The 25277-nt window shown below is 41.1% G+C and overlaps 1 protein-coding gene and 1 long non-coding RNA gene across 10 annotated transcripts in view; one reads left to right on the top strand and one right to left on the bottom strand.

Annotated features, from left to right (window-relative positions):
* Positions 1 to 25277, bottom strand: part of RALGPS1 (Ral GEF with PH domain and SH3 binding motif 1) — a 398334-nt gene that overhangs the window by 241931 nt on the left and 131126 nt on the right. For 7 of the 9 annotated variants that reach the window (XM_048823454.2, XM_048823456.2, XM_048823452.2 and 4 more), the window contains 2 exons: positions 24335 to 24448; positions 3713 to 3839 (listed from right to left, as the gene is read on the bottom strand). In XM_048823454.2, the coding sequence (XP_048679411.1) occupies positions 3713 to 3839; positions 24335 to 24448 (241 nt within the window). The remainder of the gene's footprint in view (positions 1 to 3712; positions 3840 to 24334; positions 24449 to 25277) is intronic. The other 2 variants (XM_048823462.2, XM_048823465.2) reach the window with 2 other exon arrangements.
* Positions 464 to 25277, top strand: part of LOC142069438 (uncharacterized) — a 30458-nt gene continuing 5644 nt past the window's right edge. The window contains exons 1-2 of the long non-coding RNA XR_012665261.1: positions 464 to 777; positions 11554 to 11652. This is a non-coding gene — a long non-coding RNA (uncharacterized LOC142069438). The remainder of the gene's footprint in view (positions 778 to 11553; positions 11653 to 25277) is intronic.

Genomic DNA, 25277 nt, shown 5'->3' with positions numbered 1-25277 from the left:
CCACCTTGATTATCATGCACATTGTGTAGAGAGTTGTCACTTTGGATGGACTATTACCAGCAGGAGAGTGAATTTGTGTGTGTGTGGGGGGGGGGGGGGGTGGAGGGTGAGAAAACCTGGATTTGTGCTGGAAATGGCCCAACTTGATGATCACTTTAGATAAGCTATTACCAGCAGGACAGTGGGGTGAGAGGAGGTATTGTTTTATGATCTCTGTGTGTATATAAAGTCTGCTGCAGTTTCCACGGTATGCATCCGATGAAGTGAGCTGTAGCTCATGAAAGCTCATGCTCAAATAAATTGGTTAGTCTCTAAGGTGCCACAAGTACTCCTTTTCTTTTTGTATCAAGCAAACTCTTTTATGAAAGCCTGTGACACACTGGTGATTAATATCATTGTGAAATGTCTGCATTAACACTACGTGAGGAATTATGGATACGCAGTGATATTATGCTTTGAAGTCTGTGACCAAACACAGGGAGAAACAGGTTCTCTCTCAGTCAGGAAGGAAAGCAACTAACAACCGGTCTGAAATATAAATTAAACATTACTGAATCAAAACAATAGAAGCCCATTTACATACAAATCAGTAAGGGATGGGAAGTCAACAGGAAGGGAATAACAGCAGGAAGCCTTCCTGACTCCTATAACATGGTTAATGAAATTTGGGAAATATGAGCAGAAACAGAAAGCTATTTTGGGACCCACAACGTGGGGGATCAAGCGGCCAGAGCTCTTGATTTCAAGGGGGTTGAGGTCTCTGGAAACTAAATACAGGTGAGAAATCTGTTTAAGCAAAGATTGTAATTTGCTTGTTAATTTTTAGTCTTGGAAGCATATTTTCATATTTGTTTGCTTGTAACTATTTCCGTCTTTATTCCTTATATTTGGTATCACTTAATCCCATGTCCTTTTGTTAAATAAACTTCTTTTACTTTTATAATAAACCATATCAGTTCTATAATTGAAATATGAGTGTTTTGTCAAACCACAGTTCAATTAATGAGCTGCAGTGTATCGTCTCTTTAAAGGAGCATCAAATTTAATAATTTCTGTGAGTATTCCAGGAGACAGCTGACCACTGTTCAGAGATGTCTCTGGGGAACTCAGTAGTTGTGGTTTACTGTTTGTTACTTGCAAGGCAAGATTCGGACTGGTAGAGTCCTGAAGAGTTTGCTGGCAAGGCAGACAAGTTACGATGTCAGGGAGTTGTCACACAGCTTAGCAGTAGCAAAACTCTCACTTGGTGAGAATGAGAGGGGTAACACAGTTACTCACAATTCTAGGAACCTGAGCAGATTGTCACATTAGCAGACGGTTTGGAGGAAATTCGGGACTGGGCGGGAGGTGTTGGGGTCACTCTGCAAAAAGTAACTGGGTGGTGAAAACCAGGGTGTGATGTGCATGTTTATAAGCTGGCTGTTGGTGCCAGGGCTGTGAGCCACCGCAGCATAGCAATGAAGGCACCCAGAGTTACAGGGCAGGTGGTAACAACCCTTACTGGTCTAGGTTAAATCCCAAAGCATCAGAACATCCAACTTAGGGTAATTTAAAAAAAAAAAAAAAAAGCTTCAGCAAAGGTTGTTTAGCTTCTTCCAAGAACTAGGAGACAATACATTGTTTTGCCAGTGTTAAAATATTCTTACAACTCTTTTGTTGTGAAACTCTAGTACCTCCATGTTTCAAACTTGCCATGAGGATTGCTCTGGGGACAGAGAATCCTTTTGCTGTCTTGGTGAAAATCCATTCAGCTTCATTCAAGTTAAAAGCCTTTGAAAACTGCTGTTTGCATGCACTCAGTGGAGGCTTGTTAGAAGCTGGCAGCAAAATTCTGTAAAGATTTGGTCTGCACTGAGCATGAAAGCTCTAATTCATGGCTACAGGGATGGAGAAGGACTTTCCTTATATCGTTCCTCCTGGTTGCTGCAGCTGCTGTGGAATGGAACTGAGCAATGGAATTGAGAGCAGGAAAACCATCTCTTTTGTGTTCTCAATACTCTTGTTTGCTGGCACGCAGGCGACACAAATGCGACCATTTGTTTTCTTGTGCAGATGCACTATGATACCGTCTTTCATCACACGATTACACATTTTTTCCACATGATCCCTGCCTCATTTAGTGCACAGGATGGATTGTGCTCAGGGAACGAATCAGGGTTGTGTAGTGAAAGAGGCTGTTGTCTAAAGGACCCTTCTCTCACTTGTTGCTGAAGTTGGAAGATGTGTAGTGAATGAGGCAGGGGACTGCAGAAAGAGAAAGGATGATCTTGTAGTTGAATGCTATTCTGGAGAACTGGATTCTATTCTAGCCTCTGCTGCAGAGTTCCTATAAGATACTGCCTGTATAAGTTAAACCAAACTGTTAATAGGTGGCCAGCAACTGTGCTCAGTTTCTAGATACTCTGCCTGAGACAACTGAGATAGTTGGTACTATCTCTATTTTACAAATGAGGAACTGAAGAACAGTGAGGTTAAGTCCAAAATTGTGAGGTGTCCACCAATTTGGGACATCCAACTTGAGGTGTCTAGGGCATGATTTTTTCAGAACACTTAGTATTTGTATAGCATTTTATACATTCAAAGCATAGCTCCAATGAACTTTAGCTGTACTTAGGTAATAGGTCCCACCACTTGGTGTCAGGGTGGGAGATGAGGATGGGGAAATGAAGCGTGTGAAGCACGAGTGTGTACAGTTGTTCCCTCGGCGCAGTTTGAAACTGGATCGGCTGCAAGGCGCGCAGCTGGCTCGGAGTACAAAGGGAAGGAGGACGGGAAGGCTTACAGGGCAGGGGCTTGATGGAAATATCCAGAGGGCCTGGGGTGAGGGGTGGGCGGGGGGTGCCCTCTCGCAGGACCTGTTAGAAGTAGACCCAAGAAGTGGGCAATAAGGCTGCCTCCACCTCCTGAAGTGCGCGCCAGGGAATTTGAAGGGTGGAGAGCTCCAGGCACCAACTCAGCACTATAGGAGAGTGATCTTATTGGGTGATGGGAAGTGTTAAAGGCCCCTCCCCCACTGCTAAAGACCCCTCCCCCAGTCCGGGGAGGAGCTACTGAGCCCAGAACTCAACTAAAGTCGGGGGACAATGAAGAAAAGGGCAGAATCCACTGATGCAGAGAAGGAGCTCTGCCACACCCCGTAACGTCCCCGTTTTTTTAACTGAAGGGGTGTTAATGGGCTTTACCTTGAATAGTCCCTTAGAATGTGTGTTAACTACTTCTGCTAAACAATCTGTTCCATCTTATATTTATCTGTAATGCTCTGAATACCTTTTCCAGACCTGAAGAAGAGCTCTGAATAACTTGAAAGCTTTTCTCTTTCACTAACAAAAGTTGGTCCAGTAAAATATATTACCACACCATCTTGTCTCTCTAACAAAAACTTAAATTTAAGACATTCCTGAAATGCAATCCTCTTGTAAATTAAAAAGAGCTATGATCCACATTAAACATTGATGTATTTATATTTTCAGATTTAATGTGAAGATGAAAACTCTGCAAGTTCACGGTGATCTTAGACACTATTACACCTTAAAATCCTTCACGACCTTTAATTCTTCTGAACAACAAACTAAGTGAATCACATGTTCAATATGTGGTTTGCTTCAAGTGCGCTGCGTTCCAGTTGGCTATCTGTCAGTCAGAAACAGCAAAGACTTCTTATTCAAAACTGAATATATTTCCACAGATACCACAAGCCTGTTTTCACACCTACCTAAATAGGGAATAGTAGGGACCATCTTTAAGCTTCTGATGTACTCCCGTGTCCTCTTATAGTTATCTTCCTTAGACATTAAGTAGTCTAACTTCTCAAAGGTGGTCTTGTCTTTGCGATTTAGAAGCTAAAGAGAAGAGAAAGAAAAACAGTAAATACAAACTCAAGAGATAGTGTCACCCAGAAGACAGAAAAGCATACTTCAAGGAGATTTGGTTAGATTTAAAACAAACAAACCAAAACTAACATAATATTTGAAAGTTTTTTGCACATTAAAATAAAAGTATAGTTTCACTCTTAACTCTGAAGCTGTAGACAGATCTTTATAGTATTATTTATATATATTTTGTCAATCTATCGTCTTTTATATACATTTTTACGTAAATGATAAAATGTTAACCTTAACATCATCTGTGTTAATTTTTTAAGGGTAATATGTAAAATGTTATAATCCAGACATTAACATTCTTTCCTAATTTACAGAATATTATATGCTCTTGATTTTGAAACTTAAAATAACTAATACTGAGAAAGGGCTCTCTCTCTATATGCAAGACACACCATTTCATCAGTGTCTCAAAAAAAGCACATCTATAAATGTTAACAGAGTTGCTAAAACCTTGGAAGAAAAAGTCTTAAAGTCTTAAAATAATTATATTTCTGGATAATCTTACTATTTGCTACATAATCTTGGCAAGTTACACAGAGTACAGCAAAACAGGTCAGAATAAGAGTCTGATGTCCTAAACTATGGAGGCATATATGTGTAATATACTGCATCAAAAATATTCATTCACTTTTAGCTGATTTTATATACCTGGCTAATATTTTTGAAGCCACAATTAAAAAGCCAGTTGGAGCTAGTATTGATGCATAAAAATTATGGTATTGCAGACTACTTAATATTGAGTTCTTACGCTTGAATTTTAGGGTAAGAGAAAGATCTCATGTCACAATGCTCTCTGGACAGCTCCCTCCTAATATTCCAATTCTTGTTCCAGAAAGCTTAATAAAGGACTTTACAACTAATATTTTTACAATGCCAGGAGACTGGTCATAGTGATCAAGATTCCGATCCTGCAATGGATAACACATGAGTGGACTGCTTCACTAAAGCAGGAGAGCACAGTCAAGCCAGAGTGGGGCTCTGTGTGGCTGCAGCAGTCAAACTTGTAGTATCTTATTGCAAGCAGACAGGTTTCAAGATAAACCCTTTATTAAGAACGGAAACTATGTACTGAAATAAGGTAACAAAAATTCCTACTACTCTCTCAATATAACCTGTGACTGCCCTGTTCTAGGTTCCTTTGTTTCCACTCCCAAGCAGAAAGTACCTCACAGACACACCAGACTGCATGGGAAGTGTGGCATCTCTACATTTCTGGAGGAGTTACTCTATAGCCCAAACCTGTGCACTTTAAATTGAAGGATCAAGGCCTAAGCAAGTTAAGAATGGTGCATACACAAGTTGAATATGAATAATGAAAAACTACACCAGTTGTCAGTGAGATAAAAAAAACTGGGGAAAATGGTAAACACAACTGAAAGGCTGCAACAGCTGGAGTTTTCTGAAATCACCTCTTTTCCCTTTTCACATTAAAAGGGATGTGAGTTTTATGAATATTCACTAAAGCTCTGATCCTACATTGCAATTCATGCCTATCAACTGTTGTACAGAGAAACATGGAGTTCTTAGGGCTCTGCGCGGATGCTTCAGTCTCCCTGGAGCAATCAAGACCTAATTCGATCTAGTGCAAAAGCTCACCACTTCCTAGCTGGCAAATTTCACTGATGTAGAAATATGCCAGCATTGTAGAATTTTACCATTTTTGTAGCTGAAATCAATTATAATGAAATTCCTTGCAGAATCTGTTTCTGATTTCACAAAAAATTCAGTGTGAGAACAAAAAACATTTTACTTTTAACAAATGTAGGAAAATAGTGATATGAGTAGTGTTAGCAGTATCAGCAATGGCAATCACAGCAAAGATTGTGATACAACAGCTTTCTAAAACATCAGAAACAACATCTTGTCTAAGGCAAAGGGAAGTTAATTTCTTCTTCCTTAGAGGATCACAATATCCCTTACTGATAGATTTCCGAAATAATGGCTTAACATTTTGCTTTCTAAATTAAACTGGGCATACATCATATATTTCATTTCTTATTTATCTAATGACATTCTGTCATTCATAGATACCTTGAAGGCAAATTTTAATGCACTAGTATATTTCACAAGGATACAAAATGTAAACTCTTAGAAACTTATTTAAGTCTTAGTTCTGCAATCAGTTATGTATGTGCTTAGTTTCAAGGATGTGAGTAGTCCCATTGTTTAAGTTTCCCTGTTTGCACATACTTGGGACCACTCATCACATAAAGTTAAGCTTGTACTTATGTTCTTTACTGGATCAGAGCCTCAATACCAAATCTTCATACCCTAGAAGAAGCATAGGCATTTTTCTTTTAAGCATTTTAATAAAATTATATTTTAATTTTTTGACAGTTTTAACTATATAATCAATTATTTCACAGTTCTGAATAGTTAACAGCTCACCCAGTATGGATCACATTAACTTTGAATGACATGACTCCCTCTTTATTTAATGTTGTGTATCATCTAATCCTGCTATATAAACATTCTGATTTACAGAATAATTTAGCTAAATTTATTTTACATAAAAGGCTAGATTAAATTCTATTTATCCATTTAAGGTACATTTTTATGGAAAATTGTGTCTGCAAGAAAATTTCTGAAGCTGGGGTTGATCAGTATGGGCATATTTCCAAATTACATAAAAACTAGAATATGTTCTACGATATTCTGAGTTACTTATTTCATTTTAAATCAAGAATGTCCATACAATCTTTCAAGATGGTTTAACTAACCTGATTTAAAAGCACACATTAAACTAAACTAGTGTAACTCTGCTTCTCCTGGTCCAGCAACAAGTAAGAAGGAATAGGTGGGGAGGTGTCATGTCAAAATCTGCCATACATCCAAACATACCCGTTTTGTTATTAAGCAGATGTAAACGTCTCTGAACATGACGTACTCTGAAGTGAGTATATGCAGGGTGTGTGCACAGGTGCACTTGGCAACTGAAGTCTCCATGAGGCTCCTGCTTTCATCCAAACTTTGCCCTTAGTTTCAGTGAGTGTTTCACTTTCCCAAGTACACTGAAGCAGCGCTGGGTTCCTGCAATAATATGTGAGATTGAATCTGTTGTAGGAGTTGACCTGCAGGAATGTCCTATAATTCAGATCCCAAGTTCTTTCTCCTACACTGTGATTTATCTTTATCTGAACACTCACTGTATGGCATAAGGGGCAGGGTAATACACAATGAGGTCTACAGAAGGTACATTTTGACTGATATAGGGAACCCATCAAAATGTGCCTTCCTACAGTCTGAAGTGGGCACATCTTGACAGGTATAGGAATCATATCAAAATGTGTCCAAATTCTAGTTTTTATTCTAGCCAAAGGGCACATTTTTATCATTATGGGGAGCCCATCAACGTCTGCCCACAATCTAATTTTACCTCTGGTCTCAAGGAATGCACGCTTGAGGGGCATGAGGCAAACATAAATTTCATGCTTGATTCTAGAAAATATTCACATTAGGGACTCTTTAATCACATAAGACGTACCAGGGAAGCAAACTGGACTTCTTGTGTTAGTGAAAACTGATCAAATAAAAAATGAAAAACAGGATCAGGCCCTTGAATATTATCATTTAACCTGAGGAAACATTCTGTACTATGTTTAAATAGCAATTCACAATGAATCCTCAATTTTAGCAATGTATCTACTGCACACTGGAAAAGCCATGACTACATTACAGATAACGAATAAAGTATTTAAAATAATACTATTTTAAAACTATGTCATTTTTAATTCTAATCTAATATTTTTTTAAGGTCACACGTGTTGGGTACCGAAGATGAATGCACATCAAGTGCATCCCAGACACTTCAGAAAAGCCAGATTTGGAAAAAAAATATTCAAAATACTCTGAGCCCAATACATTCATCAAGTTATTTTCACTGAAAAAAAAATTACTGACTTAGAACTACTAGCCATCTTCCTGACCCAGTCTGGCCGTTCTTATGTTCCTGGTCTGTTGATTTGATTGTGTCATTCCTCTCTTTGACACTCTCCACTGTGTTTCCATCTGCCATTGCATGAGATTTAAATAATAGCTACCACTTTCAAGATTCTCTATGAATCTGCTCCTGCCGACTTATATTTCCCTGTTGTGCTTCACATGATACCCTGCCCCTTCCACACTGCCACCAATGTTATCCTTTCCTACCCAACGGTCATCTTCTTGAATAATCTCCTCCGTATCTTTTCATGTGGCCTCATATATTCTTCAAAACATGTGCAAGGCCATTACTCTCTCTGCTTTTAGACGGTGTTCCCTACAGTGGATCATGCTGATTTGTACAGTATTTCCCTTTTGTTATTACCCTTTCCTGACCTCTCTGTCTAACCGAAGATTATCAGTTCCTTGGGGTAGAGACCGTCTCGTCTTGCATATCTGGAAAGTGTCCAGCATATCATGGGTACTACAATAAACAAAAGAAACAATAACTTGAGATATTTCTGTTTTGCTACATTTGTCCTAGAGGCTGTGAATGGAACCGTTTACCCAGCTAAATAACTTTGTATGAAAGAATCAGTGTACTCAAAATGGGGGTTCAATCTCTGAGGTTTTTCTTTACAAAAAAAATTAAAAATCAGTGTACTTGCTCCATCCCCTCTTATGGGTACATTCAAGTTTTGTGATTCATACTCTTACATAATCTGAAAGGCAAACATTTGCCACTGAATTTACATGAACCAAAAATCAGGATAGTGGAAGTACTATATTCCTAAACTCTCCTACAAACCAGAGAGTCTTGATATATGTTTGGACTATTCTATACATCTATAAGAAACAATACAAGAAAAAAACAGTAATTGTGGATTTGACAACCATCCTCACGTGTTAGGACAGAGTCATGCCACAGGATACTACAAACTAAAAGATACAAACAAAACAATGTAGGAAGAAGTAGGATTATTTTAGGATGCAGCAAATTTTTTTTACCTAAAGTAGTAAAGTTTCCTTTTAATAAGGTTATTTAAAAACAAAAACGACCTCCCACTTTCCCCCCAATTCCTAAAATGTAAAAATTATGTTTTGGATTGGCTCGTGTTCTCTGGACAGTACCTTTACTGAATATATAATTAGCTTTTTCTGTATGTATAATGGGTTGCATTAAGCATTTCATTTCAGAATTTTGGTTATTACATTATCAGCCTGGGGAGCCTGGTCAGTGAAGTGTGCCCCTGTTGTCTAATTAGTTAGTAGAGCAGGGGGGATGCACACTGTGTAATGTGTGCACTGAATGAGGCAACACCCCTTCACCTCATTCAATACATAATGTACAAATACAGTATACAATTTTAAAAATGCACTCGTGTGTGCTGTGAATGATACCGGGGTGTGAAGAAGCCTTGCCTTATTCCATGCACTCTGTATAAAAGGTCATTATTCAGCCAAATTAAAATCAATGTTTGTCAAAATAGTCAAAGGCACATCTCACTGAGGCTAGCGTTAGAAATCTTTTTACAATTGTAGGGTTTGTTTCTATGTTTTCAAATTTCCCATTCACATGAAAGTAGTTGACCTATTTTCCCCCTCAGACTTAATTAACTTTGGATATAGGCCAAGGCTAGAAAATATCAGCCCATGGGCAAAAGTTTTGAAAACATGTGAGTGATGGAAAACAGGGGCTAGAACAGAAATATTAACTATAGGTGTCACTACTGGTTTAGTTGTGAAAACATTTATCTTGGCAAACATTCAATAAATTTATTTAAGATTTTGCATGCTTCCAGCACAGACCTTCTTCTAGCTGATGTACTATGATATGAGAGTTAAGCTGAAGATGTGGTAGATTTAGGACCAAACCCTGTAGTCAGAGAGAGGTGGAAGAAAAAAAGAAATGAGAAAAATGGCAGAGAAATACAAGATAGTTTTTGTCAGGCATATTTATCTACTCACCAGTAGATGTTATCTACTCATATTTATCTACTCATCAGACTTTTAAATCAGATTTGCCAAGGAGCATTAATAAACATTTGGAAACAATCACTTGGAGTAAGATGCATTAGTGATTCCTTTGGTATCATTACTTATCAGGAGCTAGCAGATGAAGATTTATTTCAGACCTTTTTAAGGAGTATATTTTCAGTTTAAGTGTAGTTAACAATATTTGGAATCTTGAGGTTTATAATTAACCAACTGTGAAACTAAAACCTGGATGTAAGGTTCTCATTATGACGACAATGGACAAAAGAGCAAGTTTGTCCCTCTGGGATAATTTAACACAATTGCTCAAGATGATTTATGGGTGTGGCTGTTAAGTAGATGCCCAGAGACCCTGAGAACAGCTGGTTGGCTGGCTGGCCAATATGAGACAATAAGAAAACACATTAATAAGGAGGAGAACGTTACTCAGCTCGTGCAGTAATGGAGGTTCTTCGAGATGTGTGTCCCTGTGGATGCTCCACTTTAGGTGTTGGTGCACCCCTGTGCCCACAGCCGGAGATTTAAGGTAGCAGTGCCCAGTTGGATCGCGTGAATCATAGAATCATAGAATATCAGGGTTGGAAGGGACCCCAGAAGGTCATCTAGTCCAACCCCCTGCTCGAAGCAGGACCAATTCCCAGTTAAATCATCCCAGCCAGGGCTTTGTCAAGCCTGACCTTAAAAACCTCTAAGGAAGGAGATTCTACCACCTCCCTAGGTAACGCATTCCAGTGTTTCACCACCCTCTTAGTGAAAAAGTTTTTCCTAATATCCAATCTAAACCTCCCCCACTGCAACTTGAGACCATTACTCCTCGTTCTGTCATCTGCTACCATTGAGAACAGTCTAGAGCCATCCTCTTTGGAACCCCCTTTCAGGTAGTTGAAAGCAGCTATCAAATCCCCCCTCATTCTTCTCTTCTGCAGGCTAAACAATCCCAGCTCCCTCAGCCTCATAAGTCATGTGTTCCAGACCCCTAATCATTTTTGTTGCCCTTCGCTGGACTCTCTCCAATTTATCCACATCCTTCTTGAAGTGTGGGGCCCAAAACTGGACACAGTACTCCAGATGAGGCCTCACCAATGTCGAATAGAGGGGAACGATCACGTCCCTCGATCTGCTTGCTATGCCCCTACTTATACATCCCAAAATGCCATTGGCCTTCTTGGCAACAAGGGCACACTGCTGACTCATATCCAGCTTCTTGTCCACTGTCACCCCTAGGTCCTTTTCCGCAGAACTGCTGCCTAACCATTCGGTCCCTAGTCTGTAGCTGTGCATTGGGTTCTTCTGTCCTAAGTGCAGGACCCTGCACTTATCCTTATTGAACCTCATCAGATTTCTTTTGGCCCAATCCTCCAATTTGTCTAGGTCCTTCTGTATCCTATCCCTGCCCTCCAGCGTATCTACCACTCCTCCCAGTTTAGTATCATCCGCGTGGTCCCTGTCTCGCGCTGCTTCAGGCAGTTAACTGGTGCTGTGTGACCAACCCCCAGTCTGTTCCTTCTCTACTGCAGAGTAAAGTGATAAAACTCCAAAGCAGAGGGGAGGAGGGAGCGTAGTGGATCTTGAAGAACCTCTGTTATGTTGATGGTTAAGTTGATGGTTGAGAAGTAGTATTCGAGGGAGTGGACTGCCGTCTCCTCTACTTTCTACTTTCGACCCTGAGGGTTGTAGTATCTATTGAGTTGTGCAAATGGAGGGGGTTGTAATCGTTGAGGGACTTGATAACTGCCCTGTCGTTTTTTGGTCTTAGGTGTGTGGATGCCCAAAGATTGCAATGTCACCCTCAAGTCCTTAAGAGTGTGCAACGACTCATCTGTTTTGTCCATGAAAAGTTTGGATCCCTTGAATGGTAAGTCCTCCACGGTCAACTGTACAAGCTTTGGGAATCCAGATAGGTGGAGCCACGAGGTTTGTCACGTAACAATTGCGGTTGCTATGGATATCGCAGCTGAATCAAGGGCAGCTTGCAATGCTGTTCTGGTTGTGGGTTGACCTTCTGTAATGAGTGATTTGTATCGTTCTTGTTTGTCATCTGGAATAAAGGCAGTAAATTCAGAGAGACGTGAGTAGTTATTCTGATTATACTTTGCCAATAAGGCCTCCTAGTTTGCAATTCTCAATTGTAAGGTCGCAGCAGAATATACGGCGTTGATCACCAATGAATTAGGTGTTGGATGTGAAAAAAGGAATTCAGAGCCGTTTGCAGGCATGTAGTATTTTTTATCAGAACTCTTACAGGTAGGTGGAATCATTGCAGGCATTTGCCATAGCAACTTCACAGGATACATCATTCATGGGAAGGGGGATTTTAGAAAAGATCGAAGGGTGCAGTATGTCAACTAGCTTGTGTCGTGATTCCTGGACCTCTTCCAGGGAGATGTCCAGTGAAGTGGCAACTCTCTTGTAGAGGTCTTTAAATTGTTTTAAATCATCACCTCTGGTGGGAGGTGGGGCATAATAGTGTTCTTCGGTGAGGATGAGGAGAAATGGACTTCAGGGAAATTGTCTTGATCAGAGAATTCTCCTCCTCCTTTTGAGCCCCCTGTTCAGAGGTGCCAGGTAGGCCCTGTGGCGTCAAGAAAGGTGCTTGATGTGTGTCAGCTGTGGGAAGGCCAACAGGTATGTCCTGTTGTTGTAGATATGTAGCCCATGGGTTCCAAAAATGCCATTATGGTTGGAAGGGTACAGTGGGCAGCCGGGGTTTCCTGTACCAGGGTTTGTTCGGAAGGTTTCTCAGGTGGCCCATACATGGAGGGGCTTGCATGGTGTGAGCAGCCACAGGGGAGGAATGTAACGGTGGAGAACACCCCACATCCTCATCTCCTTCTTCATTCTCACTGGAGAATTGTGGAGCAGACAGAGGTGGAGAACTGGTTTGACTAAGTGCTGTGGGTACCGAGGTACTGTCGGTGCCGAGGATGGGGGACTCTGGTACCAACTAAACGGAGAGGTCTTTGTGGTGGAGGAATTGCTGTGACGTGCCCAGTATTGGTACAATTGGTGTGGTAGGAAATGGTACTGCATGTTGGAAACTGCTTGTCAGCCCCAGTGTGTGACTGAAGTGTGCGATGGCTGCACCAGGCGACAGCATTAGCATCCGAGTTATTGAAGTACTCGGTACTGATTGCTTTTTTGTGTTCAATGGTACTGCGGCATGGGGTTTCATTTTCCCCTTGGTGCCTGTGACCGAACTTGGCTGCTTGGGAGCTTTCAGTTTCTTGGTACCAACGGTGCCGGAGGGGCCTGCTGTTTCAGCCATTGACATAACCGGTGCAGTCGGTACCAGGAACGTTTGCTCGTGAGTAGAGCACCTTTTCTTGGTCAACTCCAAAGTCGGGGACATGGTATCCCTTTTTTTGCTACCTTCTTGGTGGGTTGATCAGGAGCCCGTGCCATGGAGGAAGGGCCCTTTATCAGAGGCTGCCGATAGTGGTCGTACAGCGCCAGTTAACTGCCTAAAGTGGCGCAAGACATGTGAGACCCAACCGGGCACTGCTACCTTAAATCTCCGGCTATGGGCACAGGGGCACACCAACACCTAAAGTCTAGCACCCATAGGGACATCACTCGAAGAAGAATGGAAAATGAGCAATCATTTGAATTTTAAAAAACGAAAATCCATAACTTGCAAACTCATGTGAGTAGTCACGTGTTGACAGACCATGACTTTCTACCGTTTACATTGTTTTCTCCCAAAATAATCAGATGGAAATGAGCTGAGCAACATATTAAGAGGTATAGTTGCAAATTTCTAGTGATACAGTATCCTTTTCCATTTAGGAATTCTCAGGAGAGCACTACATTTTCTATCCATCCAGTTTACAGTCTAACTTCTTACTTACGTTTTTTAAAAGTAACCCTGGTTTATGAGACATGGACTTTCTATCTTTGAAAACCTAGTTCAGGAGGGGCAGCACACAGAATGCAAAGATTAGAGAAAGCCAAAAAAGGAGATACTTGTAGCTACATTATTATTTAGTTTTAGACGGAAGCTTCAGAGTGTGGGATGAAAGCAGAGTTACCCTGTCCTACTAAAGTAGATATTTATTTAGATTTTGATAGTGAAGCATCCTAATGTGCTAACCAAGCTAATCAACCACTATTTTTAATGAAAATAGGAGTTTTAACAAAAATAAATACGATGGAAGTGGAAGTTGATGGACCAAGAGTATAATGAGATAAAAAATTGAACTCCAAAAAACTTTGAATGTCATCTTTATCTTCCAGCTGGGAGAGCTATCATCTGGGCCTGATCCAGATCCTACTAAAGTCAATGGAAGGACCATATAGTCATAGCGAATGAGGGGTAATATGTGGACAACTGGATTTGGAGGGTTCTGACCACGAGCAGATGAAAAATAGCTTTAGAATGGACAAAACAAGGAAATCACAGACAGCTTTATACTTTAAAAGAAAAGGAGTACTTGTGGCACCTTAGAGACTAACAAATTTATTCGAGCATAAGCTTTCATGAGCTATAGCTCACTTCATCGGATGCATTCAGTGGAAAATACAGTGGGGATATTTATATACACAGAGAACATGAAACAATGAGAGTTACCATACACACTGTAAGGAGAGTGATCACTTAAGGTGAGCTATTACCAGCAGGAGAGCGGCGGGGGGGGGGGGGGGGGAACCTTTTGTAGTGATAATCAAGGTGGGCCATTTCCAGCAGTTGACAAGAACGTCTGAGGAACAGTGGAGGTTGGGATAAATATGGGGAAATAGTTTTACTTTGTGTAATGACCCATCCACTCCCAGTCTCTATTCAAGCCTAAGTTAATTGTATCCAGTTTAAAATTAATTCCAATTCAGCAATCTCTCATTGGAGTCTGTTTTTGAAGTTTTTTTTGTTGAAGAACTGCAACTTTTAGGTCTACTCCTTTTCTTTTTGAGAATACAGACTAACACGGCTGCTACTCTGAAACCTGTCTTTATACTTTATCTACTAGTGAAATGAATGTTTATTAGAGCAACAACAACCTAAAATGAAACAATTCTGTTGAAAAAGCAGATGATCAAAATGCAACTCCAGGACCCAATCCTACTAAACTATAAAGAAAAGCAAGAAACTAGAAGATGACAGAAGAGCATTGAGAGAGAAAGTGTCTACAAAAGATGCAATACTTTGCAGGCAGCACTGCAACTAGTGAGGTGCAGTAGAAGGGAGTGAGGTTTACCAAAAGACTGTTGGTTCCCTTTGAATGCAGGAAGCAATTGCTGTCGCTGGCAAATAAACATCCTAATTTACAGGACACACAGTAGTAGGAAAAACTACTAGCAGGACACTGCCAAATTTATATTAGCCAGGTATTGTTCAGTATGTGATTAATTATTGCTGTACCTGTGAGCGCTGCAAAAAAAAGGAAAGATGGGTGAGACAGAAATGCATGCTAAGTGCCTCTGTTTGGTATATGATCCATTTACTAGGACTAGTAGGGACCATTTAATTTAAAGGGGTAGCTAGGACCACAGTGAGAATATGCAGTTTCTGATTATATAAAGAAAGATGTATATTTTGGTAGGAGAGCAGGTTTCACTGGCACACATTTTACCATAACAATAAGCCACAAGTTCTCTTCTTGGTTATAGTGATGGAACCCAGCCATTAATTTTAATAGGATTAAACGCATACAACAGAGTGGAGAGTTATTAATCAGTTTGTGGGGAAAGCACGGGTTAGGCAGTGCAGATTCTCATTGTGTTATACGAATGGAAAGGGATTAGTAGGAAGGTTTAAAGGAATATTAATAGTTATAAGTACACAATTGTAGACAAGCATCTCAAATACTGAGATAAGCCTGGCTATGTGTTATTCAAGTGAACAAACAACAGGGATGCTGAATGTCACTGAACTGTATTCACATGGGATAGAACCAAAGTTAGCAAAAAGGTTGCTTCTTCAGTCCTGCCTATTGACTACATCATAGAAAATGTGACAAGCTTTCATGACAAAACATCATTACAGGAGATAACACATGGGCCCATGTTTCATAAACTTCTAAGTAGTTTTTTAGTGCAAATTCTAGTTTATTTTCAAGAGCAAAGCTCTCCTTGCTCTGGGTTCCATGTATCTGACAGGCCTCCTCTCTTTGTGTTAAATCACAATAGTTAAGATTAGCTCACAAGGCTGAGATAAGTATCCATAGATTTGTACACCTGGAGGGTAGAGTATGCATTTTCAGTGGAGGGCCCTTGACTCTGAAATCTGCTCCCTTACCCCACTTTGACCAACAGACCCCAAAGTTGCTTTCACATTCTGCAAACCTATTTACCTAGTATGTTTAAATATTACTCTAATTTATTTGCATTACGGTAGCACAGAGTACACCCAATGAAGCACTACTGTGCTAGGCACTATACAAACACATTGCAGATATGAAGACCTTACAGTCTAAGTTGACAAGTGACATACGAAGAGTAGGAGGAAAGAGATACATATAATAATAAGGTCAAATCATATAAAAATTGTGAATAAAGAATCAGCTAATCCCATCTGCCTGTCTAGCCATAATGAATTAGCTGATTTCTTATACACATCATGGCAGAGTTGGGTCTTAAGAGGAGAAGCTATTGGTCTTCATGATCAACTGCTGGAGGGTGTTCCACACACAAAGGGCAGCATAGAAGAAGATATAGGGGATGTTTGTGGGAGAAGATGACAATCATACGATACTGATATATTACTGGTAGAGGAGAGATGACACGGCAGTATGGCAAGTGACAAGACTGGACAGAGGAGAGTTAGGAAGAACCTTCAAGGTGAAAACAAGAAACTTGAACTTGACTTGGAGAAACAACTAGAACCTGTGGAGGAATTCAAATATAGGTGTGATGTGGTCAGAGCAACAGACAAGGAAAATATTAGCAGTTGTATTTTGCACAGACCTATGGGGAGAGATGTAGATGTTAGGGAAGCTGGAAAGGAAGACATTACAGTAATTAAAATGGGAACTGACAGTAGCCCAGATGAGAGTTTTGGATGCCTGGGAAGAGAGAACGTTATCGAGGAAGATGCTGCAAGATTAGGCCTGACAGATGACCGTCTAGCTTCAGTCTCCAATTTGTTTCAAGTGATGATGATTCCACATCTTCCCCAGGCAACTTTTTCCTCTAGCATTAAAATATGAAATGCTGATAGTCGAGTAAACATTGTTAATTTTAAAATCAAATGCAATAAAATGAGCTATATTTTATTTAAATTAACAAAAATATGTCACGTGACTGATTCTAAGCAAAGAAGACTGTTTTGATTAGGGCTGTCAAGCAATTTATCGCGATTAATCACGCTGTTAAACAATAATATAAAGTACTATTTATATAAATATTTTGGATGTTTTCCACATTTTCAAATATAGTGATTTCAATTACAACACAGAATACAAAGTATACAGTGCTCATTTTATATTTATTTTTTATTATAAATATTTGCACTGTAAATATAAAATAAATAGTATTTTGCAATTCACTTAATACAGGTACTGTACTGCAATTTCTTTTATCATGAAAGTTGATATACAAATATAGAATTATGTACAAAAAATAACTGCATTCAAAAATAAAAATGTAAAACTTTAGCGCCTACATGTCTACTCAGTCCTACTTCTTGTTCAGTCAATAGCTCAGAGAAACAAGTTTGTTTAATCATAGAACCTCAGGGTTGGAAGGGACCTTAGGAGGTCATCTAGTCCAACCCCCTGCTCAAAGCAGGACCAACCCCCAGCTAATCATCCTTTACATTTGCAGGAGATAATGCTGCCCTCATCTTGTTTACAATGTCACCTGAAAGTGAAAACAGGTATTTGCATAGTACTGTTGTAGTCGGCAATGCAAGATATTTACGTGCCAGATGCGCAATGCAAAATATTTACATGCCAGACACACTAAAGATTCATATGTCCCTTCATGCTTCAACTACCATTACAGAGGATGTGCGTCCATGCTGCTGATGGGTTTTGCTCGATAATGATCCAAAGCAGTGCAGACCAACGCATGTTTATTTTTATCATCCGAGTCAGATGCCACCAGCAGTAGGTTGATTTTCATGGTTCAGATTCTATAGTTTCTGTGTCGGAGTGTTGCTCTTTTAAGACTTCTGAAAGCATGGTCCACACTCCGTCCTGATCAGATTTTGGAAGGCACTTCAGATTCTTAAATCTTGGGTCAAGTGCTGTAGCTATCTTTAGAAATCTCACATTGGTACCTTATTTACGTTTTACCAAATCTGCAATGAAAGTGTTCTTAAAACAAACAACATGCTGGGTCATCATCTGAGACTACTATAATACGAAATATACGGCAGAATGCAGGTAAAAAACAGAGCTGGAGACGTACAATTCTCCCTGAAGAAGTTCAGTCACAAATTTAATTAATGCATTATTTTTTAACGAGCGTCATCGGCATGGAAGGATGTCCTCTGGAATGGTGGACAAAGCATGAAGGACATATGAATCTTCAGCACATCTGGCACATAAATATCTTGCACTGCCGGCTACAACAGTGCCATGCGAACGCCTGTTCTCACTTTCAGGTGACATTGTAAATAAGAAGCAGGCAGCATTATCTCCTGTAAATGTAAACAAACTTGTTTCTCTTAGCGATTGGCTGAACAAAAGTAGAACTGAGTGGACTTGTAGGCTCAGAGGTTTTACATTGTTTTGTTTTTGAGTGCAGTTATGTAAAACCTACATTTGTAAGTTACGCTTTCACGATAAAGGGATTGCACTACGGTACTTGTATTAGGTGAATTGAAAAATGCTTCCTTTATTTTTAATAATATTTCTTTTATTTTTACAGTGCAAAATATCTGTAATACAAATAATATAAAGTAAGTACTGTACACTTTGTATTGTGTGTTGTAACTGAAATCAATATATTTGAAAATGTAGCAAAACAGCCAAAATATTTAATAAATTTCAATTAGCACTCTATTGTTTAACAGTGTGATTAAACCTGTGATGAATCACGATACATTTTTTTAATCACGATTAATATTTTGAGTTAATTGTGTGAGTTAACTGTGATTAATAGACAGTCCTAGTTTTGATTTGAATGTTAAAGGGTTACATTTCTTTGATCAAAAGAAAAAAGGGTTATGTCTAAATATTCTGTCCAAATATCCCTGGATTAAAAAATAAGTGTATTCTGGGGGGGAAGCTGCTAGCACTGCCTATTATTAACGTTGCCAAACATTTTCCATTATAAGATCTTGTTTTCAGTTTCTTATAAATGTGCAAAATTTTAACTGTTTGAGGTTACATTTTTTAAACTGGATGTGTCTGCCTTAGGCTGAATTAATAGATAGGAAAATTTCAACCAAAGCAGTTTGGCCATCTCTGAGAATGAATTAGGGAAAAATACACTGTTGTGCCCATGTTAAAAAATGCTGGTGAACTTTTATTTGAAATGCTCTAGCATCCTCATACTTTCAAGCAGGGACTCAAGTGATCTGGGCTCACATACACTTCCAGTGAATGTGTATGTGCACAATCACTTGACGGAAAAATTGCAGTTCGCACATGCTCAGTAGAGACTTGCTATAGCTAAACAGCTAATATCTCTGAAGAGTCCACCCTCACTGAACATACTTTAGCCTCTTACAGCTCCTAGCACAGACCAGACTGTGTATGAGACATTCCCACAGAGCAAGTAAGCAAGTTCCATCCCCTCACAGCTCCTAGTGCCACCCAGACTACAAATGCACCGTCCTCACAGAGTAACCTGAGAGTCTCTGGGTTAAGTTTAGAAGCGTGAGCAACAAGGGTGATGTCGTGGTGAGAGTCTGCTATAGACCACCAGACCAGGGGGATGAGGTGGACGAGGCTTTCTTCCGGCAACTTGCAGAAGCTACTAGATCGCACGCCCTGGTTCTCATGGGCAACTTCAATCATCCTGCTATCTGCTTGGAGAGTAATACAGCGGTGCACAGACAATCCAGGAAGTTTTTGGAAAATGTAGGGGACAATTTCCTGGTGGAAATGCTGGAGGAACCAAGTAGGAGCGGAGCTCTTCTTGACCTGCTGCTCACAAACTGGGAAGAATTAGTAGGGGAAGAAAAAGTGGATGGGAACCTGGGAGGCAGTGACCATGAGATGGTTGAGTTCAGGATCCTGACACAAGGAAGAAAGGAAAGCAGCAGAATACAGACCCTGGACTTCAGAAAAGCAGACTTTGACTCCCTCAGAGAGCTGATGGACAAGATCCCCTGGGAGAATAACATGAGGGGGAAAGGAGTCCAGGAGAGCTGGCTGTATTTTAAAGAATCCTTATTGTGGTTATAGGGACAAACAATCCCGATATGTCGAAAGAATAGTAAATACGGCAGGCGACCAGCTTGGCTTAATAGTGAAATCCTTGCTGATCTTAAACACAAAAAAGAGGCTTACAAGAAGTGGAAGATTGGACAAATGACCAGGGAAGAGTATAAAAGTATTGTTCGGGCATGTAGGAGTGAAATCAGGAAGGCTAAATCACACCTGGAGTTGCAGCTAGCACGAGATGTCAAGAGTAACAAGAAGGGTTTCTTCAGGTATGTTGGCAACAAGAAGAAAGCCAAGGAAAGTGTGGGCCCCTTACTGAATGAGGGAGGCAACCTAGTGACAGAGGATGTGGAAAAAGCTAATATACTCAATGCTTTTTTTGCCTCTGTCTTTACGAACAAGGTCAGCTCTCAGACTGCTGCGCTGGGCAACACAGCATGGGAAGTAGGTGGCCAGCCCTCTGTGGAGAAAGAAGTGGTTAGGGACTATTTAGAAAAACTGGACATGCACAAGTCCATGGAGCCAGATGCGTCGCACCCGGGGGTGCTAAAGGAGTTGGCGGCTCTGATTGCAGAGCCATTGGCCATTATCTTTGAAAACCCATGGCGATCGGGGGAAGTCCCGGAAGACTGGAAAAAGGCTAATGTAGTGCCCTTCTTTAAAAAAGGGAAGGAGGAGGATCCTGGGAACTACAGGCCAGTCAGCCTCACCTCAGTCCCCGGAAAAATCATGGAGCAGGTCCTCAAGGAATCAATTCTGAAGGACTTAGAGGAGAGAAAATTCATCAGGAACAGTCAGCACGGATTCACCAAGGGCAAGTCATGCCTGACTAATCTAATTGCCTTCTATGACGAGATAACTAGTTCTGTGGATGAAGGGAAAGCAGTGGACGTGTTATTCCCTGACTTTAGCAAAGCTTTTGACTCGGTCTCCCACAGTATTCTTATCAGCAAGTTAAAGAAGTATGGGCTGGATGGATGCACTACAAGGTGGGTAGAAAGTTGGCTAGATTGTCGGGCTCAACAGTTAGCGATCAATGGCTCCATGTCTAGTTGGCAGCCAGTATCTAGCGGAGTGCCCCAAGGGTCATTCCTCGGGCCGGTTTTGTTCGATATCTTCATTAATGATCTGGAGGATGGTGTGGATTGCACCCTCAGCAAGTTTGTGGATGACACTAAACTGGGACGAGTGGTAGATAAGCTGGAGGGTAGGGATAGGATACAGAGGGACCTAGACAAATTGGAGGATTGGGCCAAAAGAAATCTGATGAGGTTCAACAAGCACAAGTGCAGACTCCTACACTTAGGACGGAAGAATCCAATGCACCGCTACAGTCTAGAGACCCAATGGTTAGGCAGCAGTTCTGCAGAGAAGGACCTAGGGGTGACAGTGGATGAGAAGCTGGATATGAGTCAACAGTGTGCCCTTGTTGCCAAGAAGGCCAATGGCATTTTGGGGTGTATAAGTAGGGGCATTGCCAGCAGATCTAGGGACGTGATCGTTCCCCTCTAGTTGACATTGGTGAGGCCTCGTCTGGAGTACTGTGTCCAGTTTTGGGCCACACACTACAAGAAGGATGTGGAAGAATTGGAGAGAGTCCAGCGAAGGGCAACAAAAATGATTAGGGGTCTGGAACACATGAGTTATGAGGAGAGTCTGAGGGAACTGGGATTGTTTAGTCTGCAGAAGAGAAGAATGAGGGGGGATCTGATAGCTGCTTTTAACTATCTGAAATGTGGATCCAAAGAATATGGATCTAGACTATTCTCAGTGATAGCAGATGACAGGACAAGGAGTAATGGTCTCAAATTGCAGTGGGGGAGATTTAGGTTGGATATTAGGAAAAACTTTTTCACTAGGAGGGTGGTGAAACACTGGAATGCATTACCTAGGGAGGTGGTGGAATCCCCTTCCTTAGAATTTTTTAAGGTCAGGCTTGACAAAGCCCTGGCTGGGATGATTTAGTTGGGAATTGGTCCTGCTCTGGGCAGGGGGTTGGACTAGATGACCTCCAGAGGTCCCTTCCAACTCTGATATTCTATGATTCTATGTTCCATTCCAGGGCTACAGTGGCTCAACAGAACTTGACCTATAATGGTTGCTCCTAGCTGTTCCAGGCCAGGGTGGGGCAGGGCTCCAGAAGTGAGAAGGAAGCCTGTCTCTCCTGTGCTCTCAGTTACCCCCTGCTGATGGCTTCCTCCTCTGTGTTGCCTGGATGCCATTAGATTTGAATGCAGAAGAGACAAACACCAGACCAAAGAGTAAGGAAAGGAGTATATTGGAATAGGGAGTCTGGTGGGACAGGGGCTGTCAAGGTTCCTCCCCCACTCTGAACTCTAGGGTACAGATGTGGGGACCTGCATGAAAACCTCCTAAGCTTACTTTCACCAGCTTAGGTTAAAACTTCCCCAAGGTACAAATTAATTTTATCCTTTGTCCTTGGAATATCCACTGCCACCACCAAACTCTAACTGGGTTTACTGGGAAACGTAGTTTGGACACATCTTTCCCCCCCAAATCCTCCCAACCCTTGCACCCTACTTCCTGGGAAAGGTTTGGTAAAAATCCTCACCAATTTGCGTAGGTGACCACAGACCCAAACCCTTGGATCTGAGAACAATGAAAAAGCATTCAGTTTTCTTACAAGAAGGCTTTTAATAGAAATAGAAGTAAATAGAGGTAAAGGAATCACCTCTGTAAAATCAGGATGGTAGATACCTTACAGGGTAATTAGATTCAAAACAGAGAATCCCTCTAGGGCAAAACCTTAAGTTACAAAAAAGACACAGACAGAAATAGTCATTCTATTCAGCACAATTCTTTTCTCAGCCATTTAAAGAAATCATAATCTAACATATACCTAGCTAGATTACTTACTAAAAGTTCTAAGACTCCATTCCTGGTCTATCCCCGGCAAAAGCAGTGTACCAACAGACAGAGACTCTTTGTTTCTCTCCCTCCTCCCAGCTTTTGAAAGTATCTTGTCTCCTCATTGGTCATTTTGGTCAGGTGCCAGTGAGGTTACCTTTAGCTTCTTAACCCTTTACAGAAGAGAGGATTTTTCCTCTGGCCAGGAGGGATTTTAAAGGGGTTTACCCTTCCCTTTATATTTATGACAGGGGCTGGTTGGGCAAGGAGCCTCGGAGCCAGGGTTGAGAGGAGGCTGGTACTGTCTGGGAAAGAAGACTGGGAGATGGGGTGACGATGGGTGGGCAAACAGCTTGGGACAAGGATCCAGGCAAAGGGTGGAGACTGAGATTGGATGAAGAACCCAGCGAGGGAAACTGGGACTGGAAGTCAGGAGGAGGAAAGAGACAGGATCATACAAGGAGGGCGAGATTACAACTAGCTCGAAAGAGACTAGGATGAGAAACTTTAGGAGTGGAGACTAGGACTAGGTAGAGAAGGAGAATGGAACTGGACAAGGAGACAGGACTGTGGAAGAGACAGGACAGGTTGAAGTAGGGGTGATGGAGTAAAGCGGTCAAGCTTGAGAGAAATGTTCAGGCCCCCGACAACCTGACAATAGAAGGAATGCAAAAATTCTTGCACTTGTACTGCCTCAACCTGCTGTTTCCCCCTGTATTATATGACAGCCTCTCTCTCAGTGATTATTTAAATAATTTGTAATTTTTAAATTGATCTTTAATTTTAAAAATTATATTTAACACACATTAGATACATTTGTTTACAATATGCAGTAGTAAATTCATGAAAAATAAAGTGTTCAATGTACAAAATAGGCAATGAATTATTTTAATTGAGGCAATGATTCACTGGACTCCAGATGTTAAAGGAACATATTTTGTTATGTTTGGAAGCATAACTTCTTCCAATGCGTATGTCATAAGAATGGAATGTATCTGATTATCAAAATTCAACTCAGATGAACCACAGTCCTGTCAAGTTATCCTGATGGCTGTTATCAAACTGGTTTGGCTTGTCGTTCCATGCCCTTTAGTGACAAATTCATTAGTTAAGGATGCATTTTTCCACCCTCAGTTCTTTGGTCATCACCAGCGCAAAACAAAGAAATTCAGTACATATTTAAGACTCTTAAAAGGAAAGCACAAGCTCACATATTGATGTCTGAGTCACACTTAAGAGTGGCCAGATGTCCAGTTTTTGACCAGAAAGTCCGGTCGAAAAGGGGACCCGACACTGTCCAGCCAGTACTACTAACCAGTCCGGTTACTGAAGGCATGGGAGGTGGGGAGGTGCCAGGTCATCACCCACACCAGCCCCAACTCAGCTGGGGTTGCCTCCTACCTGTGTTGGGCAGTTGCAGCTTCCAGTCCTGACTCTGTAGGTGAATCCCTGCCAACCTGAGGGGTTGGACCTTCGTGGGGAAGAGGCATGGCAGGGGAGGTTCTGGCACTCCTGCTGGATCAACCGGTTTTTAATTACTACAAAGTTGGCAACACTAGTCACACTGAACACAAAAAAGACGCCAATACAAATGCCATTTCTTAGGCCCTGATCCTGTAAATCCTTACACGTGCTTAACTTTAAAAAAGAGCAGTCCCTCTGAGTATATCTACACTGCAATTAAACACCCATGGCTTGCCTGTGTCAGCTGACTCAGGCTCACAGGGGTTGGGCTACAGGGCTGTTTAACTACAGTGTAGACATTCATGCTAGGGTTGGAACCTGGGTTCCAGGACCCCATGAGCGGGGAGGGTCCTAGACCCTGAGCTCCAGCCCAAGCCTGAATGTCTACAGTGCAATTAAAGAGCCTTGTAGCCCAACCCCTGTGAACCTGAGTCAGCTGACACAGGCAAGCCATGGGTATTTAATTGCAGTGTAGAAATACCCACTGGGGCTTTATATTGCAGTAGTTTAAGCCCTAAGAAAGGAGTAGCAGCAGTGGGGAAGGGAGAGGAATGAATTTATGTGAATTATTTGTTTCTGTTATGTATGCAGAGAGCAGAACTGGGGAATTTGTGGCCATTTCTAGGTACACATGAAAAAATAGGGAGTGGCAATTACTAAGCATGCTAAGTAGTTTTCTTTCAGTCAAAGAAAACCACCATTCTGGCCAAGGAGAGCTGCATCTTACTCATCCACAGCCTGAGAACTGAGCCAATCAGAGCTTGGTGAGGCCAGGAAAGCTTATGATTACAGAAGTTATTGAGAACTCTAGATGACTCAGTGGAAGAACAGTAATGCAAACACCAGGAGAAGTGATTGCTGTTGGGCTGGGTCTCAAAAC

This window comes from Caretta caretta, chromosome 16, assembly GCF_965140235.1.
Source record: "Caretta caretta isolate rCarCar2 chromosome 16, rCarCar1.hap1, whole genome shotgun sequence".
Lineage (NCBI taxonomy): Eukaryota > Metazoa > Chordata > Testudines > Cheloniidae > Caretta > Caretta caretta.
The sequence above is the reverse complement of the archived record's forward strand: the minus strand, read 5'-3'. Positions and strand labels throughout refer to the sequence as shown.